At 42.7% G+C, this 21,067-nt stretch overlaps 1 protein-coding gene across 1 annotated transcript in view; it reads right to left on the bottom strand.

The window, feature by feature from the left end:
* Positions 1 to 21,067, bottom strand: part of Scaper (S-phase cyclin A-associated protein in the ER) — a 226,799-nt gene that overhangs the window by 179,918 nt on the left and 25,814 nt on the right. Inside the window, exons 8-18 of the mRNA XM_013012177.1 lie at positions 19,206 to 19,465; positions 17,023 to 17,235; positions 15,521 to 15,691; positions 14,362 to 14,437; positions 14,074 to 14,191; positions 13,631 to 13,742; positions 8,517 to 8,657; positions 5,437 to 5,592; positions 3,912 to 4,054; positions 2,130 to 2,211; positions 541 to 693 (exon numbers count right to left, since the gene is read on the bottom strand). Of these exons, the coding sequence (XP_012867631.1) occupies positions 541 to 693; positions 2,130 to 2,211; positions 3,912 to 4,054; positions 5,437 to 5,592; positions 8,517 to 8,657; positions 13,631 to 13,742; positions 14,074 to 14,191; positions 14,362 to 14,437; positions 15,521 to 15,691; positions 17,023 to 17,235; positions 19,206 to 19,465 (1,625 nt within the window). The remainder of the gene's footprint in view (positions 1 to 540; positions 694 to 2,129; positions 2,212 to 3,911; positions 4,055 to 5,436; positions 5,593 to 8,516; positions 8,658 to 13,630; positions 13,743 to 14,073; positions 14,192 to 14,361; positions 14,438 to 15,520; positions 15,692 to 17,022; positions 17,236 to 19,205; positions 19,466 to 21,067) is intronic.

Raw genomic sequence — 21,067 nt, 5'->3', positions numbered from 1 at the left:
CAGTGAACCGCTTCCTCCATTCCCACAAAGTGTCACGGTTTAAGACTCAGCACTGAAAAAAGCCTGCTGTTTTTGGTTCCCACATCCCTAAATACTAATTCTGGCTATTTCTGAGGAGATAAGCACCCATTTTAGTAACAACTACATGCTTAGGCATTGGCACTGCTACTCCTGGAGTACCATGCACTGCAGTACTGATACTCCTGATACTGGGCACTACAGAACTGCCGTTTACTACAGTACTGTGTACTGCTTCTCCTATAGTACTAGAGAACTGCTAATCCTGTACACTTTATTCCACAGGACTGTTAATACTATTGTACCATGTACTGCCTCCCTGTAGTACTATATAATGCAATACTGTTATTCCTATACACTGCAGTACTGGCATTCTTGTAGGTACTGTGAATGGCAGTACTGCTATTCAGCACCTTGAGATAACTCAGAGTTATCTGCCAGTTCTGTATCTTATCTACCCTAGCATGGGCTTCCTAAACTGCAGTGGCGCGTGGAGACCCTACGCACTGCCAGGACACCCACCAGCACGTTGCAGAGCGAGCACTGCTTCTTCCTCTCGTACGGGGTCAGTTTGGGGGCGTAGTCGGTGTTTGCGTGCCGCCCGCTGCTCAGCTCGGCTGCCTTCTCCTTCCTCTGCTCAATCTGCTCCATGTGTCTCCGGATGCTTTCGTCATGCTGCAGGGAAGTTGGATGGAAGTTACATGAAGAACCTGGGCAAGCTTGGTCCACTACAAGCTCTCCGATGGGAGGAGAGAGTCTGACTTGGATGGTAGCTCACACACTGAGGTGTACATGAAGTCCTTCCATACCTCCGTGAGCACAGCGTCTCCAGAGCTGTGCACCATGCAGCGCTGACAGGTGTCTTGTGGGCAGTGCCACAGGCACATGAATCTGGGGACCAGCTAATGCTGAACAGGTTATCTGTATGCTGGTCCAGGAGCTTGAACTCAGGGCTTGAGTACTATCCCTTAGCTATTTCGCTCAAGGCTGGTGCTCCACCACATGAGCCCCAGCTCCACTTCTGGCTTTTTGGTGGTTCAGTAGAGATAGGAGCCTCCCAGACTTTTTTGCCTGGCCACGATCCTCAGATCTCGGCCACCTGAGTAACTAGGATGACAATGTGGGCCACCAGCAGATAGGTTTTTAACAGAACTGTCCAGCGCTTCTAGTCAGTCACTCTGCTCTATGGCGAGACAGGCTAATTCATGTTATTCAAGTTTTGCCCACCACTCACTTTTAAGAACTATTTTCTAGCACCTGCTTAGGGCTTTGACCCACAGCAAAGCTGGAGCTTGGCCTCACAGCAGGTGACCCCATCAGGATACATGCCTCACTACAACATGTCTGGCTGTCCCTCACCTCCCAGGGAAGGCTACTAAAAAGCTAGTTCAAGCAGGGGGCCAGTGGCTCATGCCCATGGTCTTAGCTACTCAGGAGGCTCAGACCTAAGGATCTCAGTTCAAAGCCAGCCTGGAAAGGAAAGCCTGTAAGATTGTGATCTCTAATGAACCAGGTAAAAGCTGCAAGTGGAGTTTTGACTCAAGTGGTAAGAGTACCACAACAGCTAAAGGGAGAGCACCAAGAAGATGAATTTAAGCCTGAGTACCGACTCACAAAAACAAACAAAAAAACTATGACTATCAGAGACCTTATGTCATTAATGAATTGCTAAGTAAAAAACAGGAAACTTCTGAAGGCTTTTTTCTACAATGATTTTTTTTTTGGGGGGGGGTCCAGTAGTGGGCCTGAACTCTGGTCCTGGGCGCTGTCCCTCAGCTCTTCAGCTCAAGGCTAGCGCTCTACCACTTGAGCCACAGCGCCACTTCCGGATTTTTTCTTTTTGCTTATGTGGTGCTGAGGAATCGAACTCAGGGCCTCAGGCATGCAAGGCAAGCGCTCTACCACTGAGCCACCTTCCCAGCCCCTACAATGATTCTTTCTACTTTCTACTATATAGAGCTAGGTCTGAAGCAGTCACCCAACCCAGCTCTTAAGAGTTGTTGTCTAAAGACTGATAACGTAAGCCAGTTCACATCTCTGTATGTATGAATTTGGACCCCACGCCACCCTGTAGGCTCAGAACTGTGACTGAGGCTGCACCACCTGCACACCTTGTGCTGGATCTTCTTCTGCAGCTCTTCCATCGCCTCTTGCTGAGCAGCTGTGAGCGCTGCTAGCCGCTCCTCTCTGTCCCTGTGTCAAAAGAGCAAATCCATAAATGACTGCAAGGAGTAATAGCTCTCAGGATGCTATAAAAGTACACCAAGGGTCAGGGATGGAGGCTCATGCCTGTACTTGGGAAGTGAAAGTCAGGAGGACGACAATTCCAGCCACCAGGACGAAATGTTAGTGGAACTCCATTTCAACATATAAGTCAGGCGTGGTGGTACATGACTCTGGTTGCAACTGAGGAGCTCAGCCTGAAGCAAGCCCCAGGCGAAAACATAAGACCTTATCAGAAAAATAATAAAGGGGGCAGGGAAGGCTGAGGACTTCGCTCAAGCAGTAGAGTGGCTGCTTCGCAAGCTGGTGGACCTGACATCACAACCTGGTATAACCAAAATATATACATATATACACATAGCAGCTTATGTATTTGAAAGGATACTATTTTTTTAATTATTTGTCTTTTTTTAACTGTGGGTCAAAGCCAGGATGCTGCATTTGCTAGGCAAGCACTTTGCACTGAGCTACATCCCAGCTCTGATGGGCTATTATTTAAAATATTCTTTTGACCTCCAGATTGATTGTTAAGCATTTGGGAAGTAAGAGAAGGTGACTGCTTCTCTGTCACCTGGTGGCCCGCATTGTCATTCTATTTAACTCAGGTGGCTGAGATCTGAGGATCGCAGTCAGATAGAAAAGTCTGGGAGACTCCTATCTCTAATGAACCATCAAAAAGCCAGAAGTGCAGCTGTGGCTCAAGTAGTGGAACACCAGCCTTGAGCTTATTCCCTATGAACATGAAATTCTGAACCCAAGCAAGGCCTTAAGTATAAGCTTTGGGTCTGTTATTTGAATGTAGCATGTTGCATATTTTTCTTTGCTACCTTGAAAAACTTTTTTTTTTTTTAACGGTGTTAGGGCTTGAACTCTGGGCCTGGGCTCTTCAGCTCAAGGCTAGCACTCTACCACTTTGAGCCACAGTGCCACTTCCCATTTTCTGGTGGTTCACTGGAGATAAGAGTTTCACACTTCCCTGCCTGGGCTGGCTTTGAACCACAATCCTCAGATCTCAGCCTCCCAGGTAGCTAGGATGACAGGCCTGAGCCACCAGCATCTGGCTGAAAAACCCTCTTAAAAGCAGGAGAAGGGCTGGAAAGGTGGCTCAATGGTAGAGCGCTTGCCTTGCATGCATGAGGCCCTGGGTTCGATTCCTCATAACCACATAAGCAGAAAGAAAAAAAATGCCAGAAGTGGTGCTATGGCTCAAGTGGTAGAGCGCTATCCTTGAGCTGAAGAGCTGAGGGACAGCGCCCAGGCCCAGAGTTCAGGCACCACAACCGACAAAAAATAAAAAAAAAATTTAAAAAAAGCATGAGACAAGGCATAAACTCACAAAGAACAGGAGAAGAAATGATCAAATCATAAAACTAATAATCACTATTTCAGAAGCTAAAAAGTGAACATGGGGAGGCAGAAAACTCAGCTTTCAGGGAGAAACCACCAAGCCAGGTAATTACATGAACAGATTCCACAAAAGCTCAGGAACTGGAGAGACTCCTGGGGAAGGAAGAGATGTAGGCCAAGGAAGCAGGCCACAGATTGGTACGGTGGCTCTTCTGTGTGATCTGAGAGTGCTAAGTGCGACTCCTCCTTGGGACAGAGATGGAGATGATGGAGATGTTGGAGATGATGGAGACAAGGACAAAGACAGGGCAGCACACGTGTACCTAGCTCGTTCCCGGGCTGCATCTTCTCGGGCCTTCTCCTTCTCCTGGCGTTGCTGCTCAATCCGGGCTTCTTGTTCCTTCCTCTTCATCAGCAGCTCCTCCACGCGGGCCTGCCGTTCTGCCTCCAGAGCTCTCTTGCGTTCCTAATGTGTAAGGTATTTTTCAGGAGGTTAGAAATGTGTGCAAATAAACCTAACTGAAGGTGGCGTGATGTATAAACCCTAGCCACATAAGTCCCTGCCTCACTTACAGGGACACCAATCTCAGAACTTCAACAGAAATCAAAGGCTTTTCATAGGCCATTTACCAGTGTTGCATCATCATGATCAAACTGTGTCCTGTGCAAACTTCTGCCTGCAGCAGAACTCGCTACTTCTTAAGCTTACCAGCAATGATGCATTGCTTTCAACTGTTCCCCATGTCCCTGATCCCTCCTTCTTCACCACTAATGCAGCAAATGACAGGTGCTCAAAGGCATCCCACTTACACAGCCTCCCTCTGCCTTGAAAGAGCCACTGGTGGTTAAGAGATCCTAAGTAACTAATTTTTGCTAAGCGTTCAACAGAGTATCTAGGCATAGGAAGGGCTCTGTAATGGACAGCAATTTAAAAAAAGGCTGCCTTTGTCAACCAAACCCCAAAGATCTTTGCTGTTCTTCCCTTCCCTCCCAGAATACACAAAGAACTAAAAAATTAAACAGCAACAATAACTTAAACAGAACCAATAACTTAGTAAGTGATCAAGTGAATTGGATAGTTCTCATCAAGAAGAAATAACAATGGCCATAAACACACAGAGAAATGTTCAACATCCTTAGTCATAAAGGAAATGCACATCAAAACCCCACTAAGATTTGACCTCACCAATCAGAATGACAGCCATAAAGAAAACACACAACAACAAACGTGGGGCTGGGAAGGTGGCTCAGAGGTGGAATGCTTGCCTTGCATGCATGAGGCCCTGGGTTGGATTCCTCAGCACCACATAAGCAGAAAAAGCCAGAAGTGGCGCTGTGGCTCAAGTGGTAGAGCACTAGCCTTGAGCTGAAGAGTTGAGGGACAGAGCCCAGGCCCAGAGTTCAAGCCCCATGACAAACAAACAAACAAAAAAAATGCTGGTGAGGACCTGAGGCCAAAGGTACCTTGTTACACTACTGGTGGAAATGTAAATTGCTATGGAAATCACCTTGGAGGGCTCTCAAAAGACTAAAGATAGCTCTTCCTTATAAACCCACCATACCATGCTTGAGTGTATAGGTGAAGTGGGTGAATCAATACACCAGAAGACACCTGCTCACCCAGGTTTACTGCAACACTGTTCACAACATGCAAACAATGGAATCAGCTGAGGTGCCCAATCACAGATGGATGGATGAAGAAAATGTGATACGTTTCCAACAGTGCTACATTAACCCATGTGTTAATATGGAACAAGGACAAGTTAACACTCCTTTATGGATTCTCAACACTGACTCAGCCAAGCAGGTGACAGGTGTTCAGTAGGTGTTTGCTGAATACAAGCCTACCTGCACGGCTTCATCGCGTGCTTGCTTTTCTTCTTGTCTTCTCTGACGCTCTTCCTGTAACTCATTAAGTCTTTGCTCATATTCCTTCAATTTTGATAAGACATCGTGGCGTTTATTCTGGGCTTCAAGGGTATTTATGAAGGCAATTTCGTTTACCTTTAATAAAAAATTATGAAAGCAGAGATAGAATCAAGTTGATTCTAGTATAGGTCACAAAGTTTGTAATTTTACAAGAATCTTTATGTAAACCAGTGGTAAGTCACAGTAAAAACAAAAATAAGAAATAAGCTGGGCACCAGAGGCTCACACCTATAATCCTAGCTACTCAAGAGGCTGAGATTTGAGGACTGCATTGGAAGCCAGCCTAGGAAGAAAAGTCTGTGAGACTCTTATCTCCAATTAATCACTCAAAAACCAGAAGTGGAGCTGTGACTCAAAGTGGTAGAGCACTAACCTTGAGCGAAAAAGCTCAGGGACAGCACCCAGACTTGAGTTAAAGCTCCACGACCCACCAAAAAAAGAAGAGCTGAACCAGGCACTGATGACTCACACCTGTAATCCTACTCAGGAGACTGAGATCTGAGGATGATGGTTCAAAGCCAGTCCAGGCAGGAATTCTGTGCAACTCATAACTGTGGTTCAAGTGGGAGAGCACTAGCATTAAGCAAAAAAGTTCAGAGACAGCAAGCCCCAGGACCAGTACCAGCACACACGCATGCACACACATATGCATGTGCAAATACAGACACATAAAGAAATGTAACAGTTGGTGGGGGTTTTTCCTTCTAAATTCTACCTCAAAATGAACAGTAACCCAGTTTACTTAATGAAACCACAGACTATAGTAAGAACTAATTTACAGAGCTGCCACTGAAAACATTTTTAAGAAACAATTTAAGATTTTTACAGAGAGCATTTTATAAAGTTGTATTTTATTTTTAACTACACAAAATACTCTATATTTAATTAGGTAATTCATATTATTCATATTATATAATTCATATTATTCTAGTGAGTTTGGGAACAAAAGTTAAAATAATATTTTTTCTTTTCCATATACTGAATAAGCAACAATTAGGTACAAAGTGCTCAACCACATACTGTATCCTTAGCCTCTCACATTGATTGCTTTCATCTGTGGTACTGGGGTTTAAACTCAGGCTCACATTTGGTGGGCAGGTACTATATCCACCCCCGTACACAGTCCTTTTCTTTCTTGCTTAGTTGTTTTTTAGATCAAGTCTTACTTTGGCCCACGGCTAGCCTGATATCAAGATCCTCCTTCTAGGATTTCAGACACGTGGGAAACCAGCCATATTATTATTTGTTGAGATGGGTTGGGGGCTGGGGGGTAGTCTCAATCTTACGAGGGTGGCCTCAAACTGTAACCCTGCTCATCTCTAATCTCTGCGTCCCAGACAGCTGTGGAGCCTAGCTCCCTATACTGGATCTTAGCAGCCAAATTTTGTGAGACAGGCCTTTACAATCTCACTTGGCAGCTAAAGGCTGGCACACCACCACTTGAGCCACTGGCTCTACTTCTGGCATTCTGCTAGTTTACTGAAGATAAAAAATAATCTCACACATGTTCCTGCTTGAGTTGGCTTCAAACCTTGATCCTCAGATCTCAGCCTCCTAGTGGCTGGCAGCTAGGATAAGCTACTAGCTAACAGGTAATCCTAGTAGCTAGTATTAGTGTCAAAGAATTTTTGAAATACGTAGAGAAAGTAGGAAGAAATTAGAAAAGGGAAGGGGAACTAAGAAACAGTAGTAAGAGGAATTTGATTGAAGTACATTATTTGTATGTGTGAAAATGTCACTGGACACCATTATTTTATACAATGAATATACACCAACAAAAATGCTAATAGCTAAAAACTAAGACTACAAATATACTCCTAAGAATTTACAAAAGAAAAATAAAAGCATACACCCACACAAAGATTTGTGAATGTGTGCAAACCAAAGCTCAACTTACAAATTAGGGTATTTCATGAAGTATTCATGTGTATGCTTCCATTTAAAAGTATTCGTGTGTGTGTGTGTGTGTGTGTGTGTGTGAGAGAGAGAGAGAGAGAGAGAGAGAGAGAGAGAGAGAGAGTTGGTACCAGGACTTGAACTCAGAGCCTGGATCCTGTCCCTAAGGTTTTGTTTTTTTTTTTTACTTCAAAGCTAGTGCTCTTCCCCCTGAGCCACCAGCTTTTTGGTGACTCAAGATAAACATCTCACCAGGCGTTGGTGGCTCACACCTGTAATCCTAGCTAATCAGGAGGTTGAGATCTGAGGATGGCGGTTCAAAGCCAGCCCGGGCAGGACAGTCTGTGAGACTCTTATTTCCAATAAACCACTAGAAAACGGGAAGTGGCGCTGTGGCTCAAGTGGTAGCGTGCTTGCCTTGAGCTGAAGAGCACAAGGACAGGGCCCAAGTCCAGAGTTCAAGCCCCATGACTGACCAAAAAAAAAAAAAAGATAAAGATCTCACAGACTTTCCTGCCTGAGCTAGCTTTGAACTGAGATTCTCAGATCTCAAACTCCTGAGTAAATAGATGACAGGTGTGAGTCACTAGCCCCCTAAATGGTATCCTTCTTTTCAGGGGAAAGAAAGAAATTACTGACATACACAATAACATGGGTAGAATTCAAATAATTCTGCTGAGTGAAAGAAACCAGTACACTGTATATGATCTCCTTCAGGAGAGTTCTAGAAAATGCAAACATCTAAGGTGACAGAAAGCAGATCAGTACCGCATGGTAAAAGATTTAGAAAAAGAAGTGAATTACAAAGAAGACTTATTATGTTCATTGTACAGCTGAAAACTCATGCAAACTGAACATTTTACAGGTACGCTGCTCATTCTCTGTCCAGTAAACCTCAGAAGAGTGAGAAAATAAATGGTTCTTAAGATTACTGGAAGGATAAAGTAAGATACTGTACCTAATAAATTTTAAATGAGTCAGTAAAATACACAGCTATTCTGCAACAGAACCAACACTTGATAAGCATCACCATCTATGAACACTATAAAATGCTACCAAAAGTCCGTGGCAATTAACTGCATGTTAAAGCGCCTATAACAGACCTTAGCTTCCTCCTCTTGCGCTTTTTTCACAATTGCTTGTAACTGCACTTCCCGTTTGAATTCAGCATGAAGTAATTTCTCTTCCATCATCCTGCGTCGCTGATCTAGTAGTTCTTCCTTCCACTTTCGGACATCCTTCTCCTGTGTATGACAAATGATGCTATCATTAACTTCAAAGCAGAAGTGCACACAGGTAAGAGGCTCAGGACAGACACAGCATAAACCTGAACCCATCTCCAAAGCCTGAGAGATGACAAAAGCCAGAGACTGTGAATTCCTGGGGTCCATCATCACCTAGGATAAACCATATACTCAGCTGCACAGTACACAGGCAGCATGTTTAGCTATCATATCTACAAAAGAGGGATAAGAAAAGTAGGATCTGACTCCTAGGGTTATTTTGGACATTGAGTTAACCATGTACAACTCGGTACTGGACTATCTGTGGTTATTACCTTGTGCCATACCACAGACCCACTCAAAACAAACTTATTTGTATTCATTATCTCTATAATAAAATCCACAGTCAAGAAAAATAAGTAATTTCCATATACTTTTTTATTTTGCCAGTATTGGGGCTTGAACTCTGGGCCTGGACATTGTTCCAGAACTTTTTTTGCTCACGGCTAGCTCTCTACCATTTGAGCCACAGCACTACTTCCAACTTATTCTGTGTATGTGGTGCTGAGGAATCGAATCCAGGGCTTCATACATGCTAGGCAATCACTTTACCACTAAGCCACATTCTCAGACTCCATATACCGTAAGACCCTGTCACAGGAGAAGTAAGACTTGTTCTGTCTAGGAGCTGGTGCCTCATGCATGTAATCCAAGCTACTCAGGAGGAGGCTGAGAGGTCAGAATCAAGGTTCAAAGCCAGCTCAGGCAGGAAAAGTCTGTGAAAATCCAGAAGGGGAGTTGTGGTTCAAGGGGTAAAATAACAGCCTAGAGTGAAAAAGTTAGGGAATAGTGCCCAGGTCCTGAGTGCAAGCCCTAGTAATATTAGACACCAAAAAAAATATGGTTTTGTGCTCTAGCAACTAAGATTCAGCACCAATGATGAGAAATCACAGAAAATCAAAGCAGCTCGACATGAGTATATCCAAACAGTGATACTTTCACATTTGCTGATTACAGAAGTTAAGCAGCTTTCCATAAAAGCATTTAGCCATCTGCACTTATCCTTTGGAATAGTGTTGTTTTTTTTTTTTGTTTGGTTTTTAGTGTTTCACCCACTTTCTATCAGGTTACTTGTTCTCTTGTTATTGTTCAAGTTTCTTTAGATCTCAGCCTCTGAGTAAAAGATTACAGGTGTGAGCCGCAGTGCTCAGCAAATGTCTCTTAATATTATTTTTGTTACAGACTACAAGTTTTAGAGCTTTTTTTTTCATTTACTTCAAAGAATTACTTATATCCTTTTTTGATTTGTTTTTCCACACAGCCATTTTAATAGTGTGATTTTTGGTTTTCATATCTTTGCTAATTTTGCTAATTTCTACTTTGATTCCACTGCAGTCTAAAAAGGCACACACTGGCTTTTTGCTGGTTAATTGGAGATAAGCGTCTCATGGACTTTCCTGCTCGGGCGTGAACCAGGCTTTGAACCAGAATCCTTAGATCTCAGCCTCCTGAGTAGGATTACAGAAGTAAGCCTCTGGCTTACCCATTATTAGGTGATTTTAATGGTTTCTTATGTGTTTACAATAATGTTTGCCTTTGAGCTTATAAACATGTTTTAATTTTGCTGGGTGCCGGTAGCTCAGGCCTATAATCCTAGCTACTCAAGATGCTGAGATCTGAGGATCACAGTTCAAAGCCAGCTCAGGCTCAGGCAGGAAAGGCCTTGAGACTATCTCCAATAAACCACTAGAAAACTGGAAGTGGCACTGTGGCTCAAGCAGTAGAGCACTCACCTTGAGCTGAAGAGCACAGGGACAGTGCCCAAGCCCAGAGTTCAAGCCCCACAACCGACAAAAACAAAACAAAACAAAACAAAAAAACATGTTTTAATTTTAAAATAAACTAATTTCAACAGCATACAAAACTTACACATTTGGGCTGGGAAGGTGGCTCAGTGGTAGAGCACTTGCCTTGTATGCATGAGGCCCTGGGTTCAATTCCTCAGCACCACATAAGCAGAAAAGCTGGAAGTGGCGCTGTGGTTCAAGTGGTAGAGCGCTAACCTTGAGCTGAAGAGCTGAGAGACAGAGCCCAGGCCCAGAGTTCAGCCCCACAATCGACAAAACAAAAACAAAAACAAAACCAACTTACACATTTACCCACCATCATATTTTGTCATCTTGAAGAGTTAATTACTTTTTATATTGCTGATGTACTTACAAATGTTGGTTGTTATGATGGTTTTTCAGTTGTCTTTGGAATTTTCTACTAGAGTGGCTAGTTGTTTGTGCACCACATCTAAGTGGTCAACCCCTGTGAATCTCATTACTCAGCCTAATGATACTTCTACTTTCCTATGCTTGCTCATTGCTCTCTGTGGTCATTGTTATTTTGATTCTATTTTTTTTAATCTATTAATGATGTCTTCCCAGGCAAGCCAGTTGTGACTAATCCTGTTTTTGTACAGATAGACAGCTTGCAAGGCACAGCATTCATAGTTGGCATACATTCTTCAACCGCAGAATTTTTTTGTAACCCTTAACAATACTCAGGTGTTTATTTTGTGCAAATTGAAACTACCATTGTCAGGAGACGATTTCCATTTTACTTTTTGGTACACTGTCCGGTTCAACTTGACAAATCAACTTCAAACTAACTTGACACATACTAACGTACATAACCTACAAATAAATATGGTTCCCCAGTGGGCTAGCCGCCAGACCTCTTACCACAGCGGCACAAGGTTGACACGTCTAAACACAGCACAGCATACCATTTGTTCCGATCCAGGATTTCTACATTTCTTTTTGTTGTTGTTGTTGGTCATGGGCCTTGAACTCTGGATCTGGGCGCTGTCCCTTAGCTCTTTACCTCAAGGTCAGCGCTTTACCACTTGAACCACAACACCACTTCTGGCTTTTTCTGCTTAGGTGGTGCTGAGGAACCGAACCCAGGGCCTCATGCATGCAAGGCAAGCACTCTACCACTGAGCCACCTTCCCAGCCCCTCTACATTACTTAACGTTTCTCTTCTTTTATGAACTTTTCCCTTTGCCTTCATATTTTCTTTCCGATTTTGTGAAAATCATTTACTCGTATTCTCTTTAGCTCACTGACCTTCCACAGAACAATTATCCTGAATTTGTGTCAGGAAGCTTGTGGTTCTCCACGTGCTTGGGTCCACTAGTGGGAATTTACTTGGTTCCTGTCCTAAATTTAAATAGTTCCTGTATCCTGGCATTGCTGTGTGACATTTATGGAAGCATCCACCTTGTCCAGACATTATGAAACTACCTTTGGTAGTCACCACAGGACAGATGATGGAGGCACTGACAGGGAAAAGGGTGGAAGAATGGGTAAAACAGACGGTGTTGCTGCACCAGGGCTGGCAGTAGCCTGTGGAAGGCCCACTGCAGGTACTTATGTACCGGCCCCGAGGTATGCAGTAGCACACTGGTGGCTGGGGTTGGTGACATCAGTGACTATACATTTCCCAAGTGCAAAACATGTTAGGTATGTGCAGTGCCTTCAAAGGCGGCTGAGACCCTCAGGATCCACATATAACAGTGAACACACCTGCGCAGGTAGGGGCCAGAACCTCCGGCATGCACAACTCTAATGTTTGGCAGCAGGAACCATTCACATGCTAGACTCAGCATGCGTACACTGTGAGGATGGGAACCAGGGTGATTGGTGGCTTAGAGTCCTGCAGCTGAGGGGGCGGGCCCAGGCACACGCTGAATAGTAAAAATAAATCAAAGCCAGCCAGTATAGAAAAAAAGTCAAAGTGGAAGCCAGGGTTAATTCAAGAAAGATACACACAAGAAATATAAAAATCTCAGCCTCATTTGCCGGGAAATGGATGGAGCTAGAAGAAATCATGTTGAGTGAGATAAGCCAAGAGCAAAGAGACTAATGGCACATGGTCTCCCTAATAAATGGATGTTAAATCCAAAATGTTAGGTGATACAACAAAATTAACAGGACTTAAGAAACAAAGGACTTCCACTCATCTAGTCGAATCACTACTAAATAACCCCCATGCTGCTGATCACATGTATGGTGTATATGTGTACACCGGAGGGGAACCAGGAAGACAACACAGAACTAGAGGGAATCAGGGAAAAACATACACCAGCGGGACCCATCAGCTGCACTGGACACTGACCAAAATGAACTAAGCAAGTCAATGGCAGCGATGGGAGGGAGGGAACAAGTGGGAAAGAGGGAACAGCTGATGCTATGCAAAACGAAAGAAATGTACATATCATATCACCCAATGTGGAAGAAATAGCTGTATTGCAAAGCTCACAGAACCCATAAATGTTATTATAGACCATGACAGACAATTTGCTCCAGGAAAGTTAGAATGTGTTTGTGACTTTAACTGAGCGTCAGTATCCCACAATACTGTGAAATTTGGGAAATTATATAACCACTTAATCACAATAAAAAAATTTGAAAAAAAAAATCTCAGCCTCAAAAACCATCCTAAGGTGGTTCCACACTAAAAGTGTATTCAAGGAAACTGCCCAATGAAAATGGCAAAAGCAAAGCACATCTTCAAAAATCCATGCTACCAGGCACTAGTGGCTCATACCCGTAATCCTAACCTACTCAGGAGGCTGAGATCTGAGGATCACAGTTCAAAACCAACCTGGCAGGAAAGTCCATGAGATTCTTATCTCTAATTAACCACCAAAAAGCTGGAAGCGGAACAGAAGAGGCAGAGCTCTAGCCTTGAGCAAAAAAGCTCAGGGACAGTGCCCAAGCCCTAAGTTCAAATCCCAGAACCAGAACAACAACAAAATCCACGCCAACTTGCAAGTATACGAAAGAAAACATTCTTTTCCCTTATAAACAATTAACCTGTGGAATTGGGCAGAAATACCTCTATTTCCTAGCATATGGCTCTTTTACCTTCTATAAGATCAGAAAGAAAAGGTCTACTTGAAAATGAGCCCATCAATACTTTCACGGACAGTGGAAGCTCACCCTTTCTAGTAATTTCTGAAGCTTTAATGTTTTCTCTTCACGTAACTTTTCCCGCAGCTGCTGTGCTTTCATGTGCTTTTCTTCATATTTCTTCTTGGATTCTGCAATTGTTCTATTAATACAAACACGGGAACAAGAGACACACAAATGTTTATATCAGGCCAGAAACAGGGCTTTTCAGACTTTCAAATGCCTTCACACACACACACACACACACACACACACACACACACACACATGCACGCACATGCACGTGCATGCAAACGCACTATCACACACAGGACTCCTTTTGCTATTCTTCAAGAAGGTACTTTTACATTTCAGTGGACCTGAAGCTATCTGGAGATCCTGTGCAAAAACTGGCTATAGAACAGCTCTACTTAACAGCCCAGAGTGGCCAGCTGCCCTCTGTGAACACGTCAAGGTATTTTCAAAGATCAGACCTCTTCCGAGATGGCGAGGACAGTTTTTCGTGCATGTGAATGCCATGCCCTGGGAGTCTGGCGGGCTCTTCGTCTACAATGTCCCCCCATGATGTATTCTGACGCCAAGATTCTCGAGCTGTTCAGGAACAAAGAAAACCATGATTCCATGAAACCAGCATCCAAATGCAGACTTTAAACACTCTATCACGTTTCCATCTCAAACTATTCATTTTATGCAGAAACTGCATACAGTAAAATGATCAATTATATCCCACCTATACCACACACACATACACCAAATAATACCTTCATAATCCGCAAGGACATCATTCCAGTCCATAGACAAACCACAGAAAGACACACTCCCAGTGCCCATGCTGGCCTAAAAAGTAACAAGAGAAATCAGAAAATAAATTTCAACACAATTATTTTCACCTGAAAAGAACTGAACTCTACATGGAAATGATCCTATGGTTACTAAACTTCATTTTGAAAAAAAAGTTTAATATCAGCAAAAAAAAGCCTCTATTCTTCTGCAGTCACAATAATGACCAAGTTAAAATTCCACTTTTTCTTTCTTCTGTGTGACTTGAACTCTGAGCCTGCTTTTGTGCATAGCTATACATTTTAAAAGGCCATGAGAGCAGGGTGCCGGTGGTTCACACCTGTAATTCTAGCTACTCAGAAGGCTGAGATCTGAGGATCCCAGTTCAAAGCCAGCCTGGGCAGGAAAGTCTGTGAGACTCTTAGCTCCAATAAACCACTAAAAAAACGGAAGTGGCGCTGTGGCTCACGCGGTAGAGCGCTCGCCTTGAGCTGAAGAACACAGGGACAGCACCCAAGCCCAGAGTTCAAGCCCCATGACCAACCAAAAAAAAAAGCCCATGAGCCACTGAAACAAATAAATGTCAAGAGATACACAGGCCTCAGGCAATTACCACACACATGCTGACATACAATACACAAAGCATACATCAGAACTCCAGATTAAGTTGAGTAGAAAAATGTACAAGACTATAATTTACTAATCGCTGTTGTTCTTCAGGTTCCTTTCACTCACACGTGTGCCTGCACTCTGGAGGGCACGCAGGTGTGTGTCCTTGTTAGTAGACCACAGGAAGTAAAGCCACTTTATCAAGTTTTCTTCAACCCCCGTTAGTTACACTCTGAGTACACTGCAGTTCTTACTGTCCTCAATCAGAAAATGACAACTTCCCAACTTGTTGACTGCATCATATATGAAAGCACTGTGTAATGGTACAGTATTTAAAAAAATGATTGGCTATTATTATGGAAGACTAAATCACCACAGTGATTAATAGCTACTATTTTTTTATTGTTATTGAAGATGACTTGAAAAATCAACAACTGAAATAGCAGTGGATGAATTCTTATGCCTTTCTAGCCCTAGGAATTTTATACCTGTATAAGCTGAATGATTATGTTAAAAACTGGAAAAGCTCACAGAAAAATCACTGTCATTGTCGGTTTCAATATTAATGTCATTGTTTTCCTCAGCTTCGATTTCTCTAGTCAGCTGCTCTTCTTCAGCAATGGCACTAGCAATGGCTTCTTCGTTGGCCTTTTCCAAGCGATCTGCTAGCTCTTCTTTTTTAGCAAGGACTTCTGCCATGGACTACAAAGTAACAAACAAACGAAAGAGAGAATCATCATCACTAGACTGAAAATTCCACCAATTGTTTATTTCTTCACATTCCAGTGATGAATTAAACAGTACAAATCAAATAACAATCTAGAATCATAAAACCTGGGTCCAATAGATCCTCAACCACTGCAATCAGTATTTAAAAGTCTCTTTAAACCAAGAGCCTATCTGTTGTCCCATAAAACAGAACACTGATCCATAACTTACCTTCTCTACCCAACTGCTAGTAGGAGAAACTGTGATCCTGATTTAAGCCTCCTGAGTAGTTAAGGTTATAGGCATAAGCCACCAGCACCTGGCTTGGATAAACAGGGAAGAAGGGAGAATAGAGGGAAGAAGAGATAGGTAAGGAGGGAGGAAGAGGGAGAGAGGGAGGGAAGGAAAGGGAAGCTAGCTACTGGTTACTCACTCACATAAAACTAACCACTCAAAAAACGTTGCAAGAAGCTTGGTGCTGGTAGTGGCACACATCTGTAATCCTAGCTACTCAGGAGGCTGAGATCTGAGGATCAAGGTTCAAAACCAGCCTAGGCAGGATAGACCATGAGACTCTTAGCTCCAATTAATCAAAAGTAGAGCTGTGGCTCAAAGTAGTAGAGCACTAGCCTTGAACAAACAAGCTCAGGAACAATACCCAGAACCCTGAGGTTCAAGCCCCACAGCTGCCAAAAAAAAAAGCTTTGCAAGCTCCCATTCTCAACCAATAAACCATCTGGAATTGGGATGTGCATCTGTCATCCCAGCTACACAGGAAGTATAAATAGGAGGATCACAGTTCATAAGGGCCTATTTGTAAAGTAAGTAAAACAAAAAAGGCTAGGGGTGTGGCGCAAGTGGTTGAAAACCCATTTAGCAAGCACAACTATCAGAATGCTGTGCTATGGAAACCTTTATTGCTACAGGGGTAGTTTCTGTTACTTGTTTTCTTCTTTTTCTCCCTTTCTTTCTTTTAATTTGGATGTGAGGTTTAGTTTCTAAATCTTAAGCCAAAGTGCATTTGATCAAATCACATACAATGATTTTGGAAAAGTTTTCAAGTCTTTCTTCTTGTACCAAATAAGAAGAATCTTCATTCTATTGAGAGACTACATTCATGATGATCCCATTAGGATAGATAACTTAAATATACATCAGTGAACAACTAAAATGTAAAATGAAGCAATACACACAAAATGCCTTGTAAAACAGTGCTTGGTCCAACACAAAGTGAAAATGCAAATCCACATTACTGAGTTGACTGGCTTTTAACCCACTGGCCCAGAATTCTGAGAAGTTGCTCTTACCAAGTTAGCGGCACTCACATTTGAAATGTCTGAAGGGTCCATTTCTGTGTCTATCCTTGTGTGTTCTGCCTGAACTGCAGTCTCATCTGGTGGCAAAGAAGGGGTGTCCCTTGACTGAGTTCCCGAAACACACACTGCATTCAGGTGAGCAGCAGGCATGTCAAGAACTGACATGGAAGCATCTTCACCACTGCTAGAATTCCTCCCATTATCCACGGGGCTCACCATGAACTAACAAGACACACACAAGAGATGAATCAGAGATGGTGGAAAATACTTGCCAGCTGTTCAATCCCTAGTTCATTTGTTCGTTCATTAGTTCTCTTTCTTTCTCTCCCTCTGTCACACAACACATACACAAAGGGAAGATGGTGTTTTTAAAAAAGGGACATTGGCTTACACCAAATACAATACCTTTCAAAACCTTTAATTTAGTAAATATAACCCAGCCTTTATTTTCACTTTCTAACAGTGTAAACAATGGAATGTTTTATAATTACACTTCAATTCAAAAAAACCAAAACCTAAAACTGTGATTTTAAAACTCATACGGCTCCTTAAATAAATATTTAGTTAAGCACTGCAGAGGTCATAAAATTCCAGTTTGACTAATTATTCATATAAATATTAAGCTTTGCCAAGTCTTACAAGCTACTTCAGAAATTCTGCCATTGGTCAGTGAAGTGTTCCAAAATGTTGATTTTTCACACGAGCATTACTTAAATTGTGCTTCACTGTTTATACTGCGATCAACATTATTTATATGTCAGTCACCACAGTTTGTAATCTTCTTGGCAATATTTGTATTAGCATTACTGATATTTACAATTAAAGAAACCAAATCAAAGTGAAACTATAAAGTAATATGAAGAAAAGATGTAATAGGCTAATTCCATTTTTTAGGAGGACAGTAAAGAAAACAAATACAAATTGGCCACCAGCAATGAGCTCCATACTGAAACATCTTAGAAATAGTTTAAGTATTTAAATTTTCTGTATATGGATTTTCCTAGAATACCCAAACCATATAAATGTACTTGCTACACAGAAGTATTATTATTTTTATATGAGACACATTAGTAAAACTACTAAATGTTTTTAGGTAAAATTACAAAGTGATTTCTTCACTAAGTATCTACTATATTAAAAAGTTGTTTTGGTTTTTCTGCAAAGGGGTTGAACTTGGGGCCTGGGCACTGCATTACATCCAAGAAACATGTTACTCACTGACCGTCTGTTTAGTTCTCTATTCAACATTGCTAGAAATTTAAATGCTTTATAAAACTGCCCCCCCCCCAGGAGCTAGCAATCTCACCGAGGCACAAAACATACACACGTTGGGGCTGGGAAGGTGGCTCAGTGGTAGAGTGCTTGCCTTGCATGCATGAGGCCCTGGGTTCAATTCCTCAGCACCATATAAGCAAAAAGAAAAAAGCCGGAAGTGGCACTGTGGCTGAAGTGGTAGAGCCCTAGCCTTGAGCTGAAGAGCTGAGACACTGCCCAGGCCCACAGTTCAGGCCCCACGACCGGACCCAAAAAAAAACAAAACATACACACGTTAAAGAGTTACAGCACACCAAGAATAATGAAAGGAAAACTTCTATTATCATCATCAAAAAAAAACATGAACAGATTAGTGAGGATTTCCAATGGGGGGAGAGGGCCGGGGAAGGGGTAGAATCCAGCCAGGCACCAATAACTCAAGCCTATAATCCCAGTTACTCGGGAAGCTAAGATTTGAGGATCACTGTTCGAAGCCAGCCTGTGAGATTCTATTGCCAATTCATCACCAAAAAGATGGAGCTGTGGCTCAAGTGGTAGAAAAAACCTCGAGCAAAAAATCCTAATTAGCCAGGTGCCAGTGGCTCACGCCTGTAATCCTAGCTACTCAGGAGGCTAAGATCTGAGGATCTCGGTTCAAAGCCAGCCAAGGCAGCAAAGTCCATGAGACTCCTATCTCCAATAAACCACTAGAAAACCAGAAGTGGTGCTGTAGCTCAAGTGGTAGAGCACTCACGTTGAGCTGAAGAGCACAGGGACAGCGCCCAAGCCCAGAATTCAAGCCCCATGACCGACAAAAAACAAAATCCTAATTACACTTACACACACACACACACACACACACACACACACACACAGACACTGCAGCTCACCTAGACCTGTTTGGAGAAGGCAGGGAAAAGATTTTCAGAAAGAATTACCTGGGCTCTATCAATAAGCGGGTGCTCGGAAGAGTATGAGTCTTTGGGCCGAGCATCTGTATGATTAGCAGGTCCATGTTCCACAAAGCCCCCTTTCTCTGTGTCATCCTCAGGTAAAAGACAAATATTCTCCTTATCGCTGTCATCCTTTGACTTGGAGGCTTCTGTTGCTGGAGAAACTTTTGGCATGACTGCTGTTGATCGAGAACGAACTGGCCTTCCTCTCTGAACAGTTTCCCATCCTTCAGCATCTTTACGGTCTATGCAATAGAGGGAAGACAATAGGCCAAGATTTTTTCATATGGAAATCCATAAAATAGAAATATTTTCCAGCTAGGCCCAGATGGCTCACATATGTAATTCTAGCTACTCAGGAGGCTGAGATCTGAGGATTACGGTTCAAAACCAGCCCCATGCAGGAAAATCCGTGATCTCCAATTAACCACCAAAAAGCCAGACATGGAGCTAAGGGCTTAAGTGGTAAAGTGATAACCTTGAGCAAAGACGTGGAGGGACAGTGCATAGGCCTTGAGTTCAAGCTTCAGTAGCAGCACACACATACACACATGCATACATACACACAGACACATGTTAAAGGCCACATACGTAAGTAAAATAGCATTTGAACAATGAATGTATACTATGTCCAAGCACAGTTGCAAGCACTCTATGTATAGTAATACTTCTTCAGTTCTCATAGTCCCATCTTACCAATAATGAAACTGGGCAAAGAGTAGCTGAGAAACCTGCCCAGATCACACACCTAACAAAGGTAAAGTCAGGAGGCAAATGCAATAAACATGGCATGTTCAGTGGATAAACAGTTGTTTATGATAAAGATTATCAGAGGCTTTAACTTTTTTTGTACTGGTCCTGGGCACTGTCCCTGAGCTTTTTTGGTCAAGGCTAGTATTCTACCACTTAAGCCACAGCACTACTTCCAGTTTTTTGGTGGTTAATTGGAGATAAGAGTATCATAGACTTTTTTGTCTGGGCTGGCTTCCAATGTCAAGCTTAAATCTCAGCCTCCAGGGTAGCTAGGATTACAGATGTAAAGCACTAGTGCTGAGTTTTTAAATCTCACTTTTTTTTTTTTTTGGTTGGTCATGGGGCTTGAACTCTGAGCCTGGGCACTGTCCCTGTGCTCTTCAGCTCAAGGTAAGTGCTTTACCACTTGAGCCACAGCACCACTTCTGGTTTTCTAATGGTTTATTGGAGATTAGAGTCTCAAGGACTTTCCTGCCCAGGCTGGCTATGAACCATGATCCTCAGATCTTAGCCTCCTGGGTAGCTAGAATTACAGACGTGAGCCACCGACACCCAGCTAATCTCACAACTTTTTAAGTGTTTACTTCTACATAATTCATTTTATCAAATTTATATTATAATATCCTCTTTGACTCAATGCATTATTCAGAAGTATTTCCAAAAATTCAAAAATTTCAGAACTATTCACCAATCTTGGGCACTGTCCCTAAGGTTTTATGCTCAAGGCTAATGCTCTACCACTTGAGCCACAACTCCATTTCTGATTAGAGAGGAGTCTCAGACTTTGCTGTCCAAGTTGGCTCCAAACCATGATCTTCATATCTCAGCCTCCTAAACAGCTAGGATTATAGGTGTGAGCAAATGGTGCCCAGAGAGCAACCTTTTGTTTTAATTAGGTTATAATAAACAGGGGAAAGCTGGGCGCTGGTGTCTCACGCCTGTAATCCTAGCTACTCAGGAGGCTGAGATCTGAGGATCGCGGTTCAAAGCCAGCCCATGCAGGAGAGACCGTGAGACTCCTATCTCCAATAAACCACCAGAAAACCGGAAGTGGCGCTGTGGCTCCAGTGGTAGAGTGCTAGCCTTGAGCTGAA

Source organism: Dipodomys ordii, unplaced genomic scaffold, assembly GCF_000151885.1.
Source record: "Dipodomys ordii isolate 6190 unplaced genomic scaffold, Dord_2.0 Scaffold15, whole genome shotgun sequence".
NCBI lineage: Eukaryota > Metazoa > Chordata > Mammalia > Rodentia > Heteromyidae > Dipodomys > Dipodomys ordii.
Note: the sequence above shows the minus strand (reverse complement) of the source record. Positions and strands in the feature narration are given on the sequence as shown.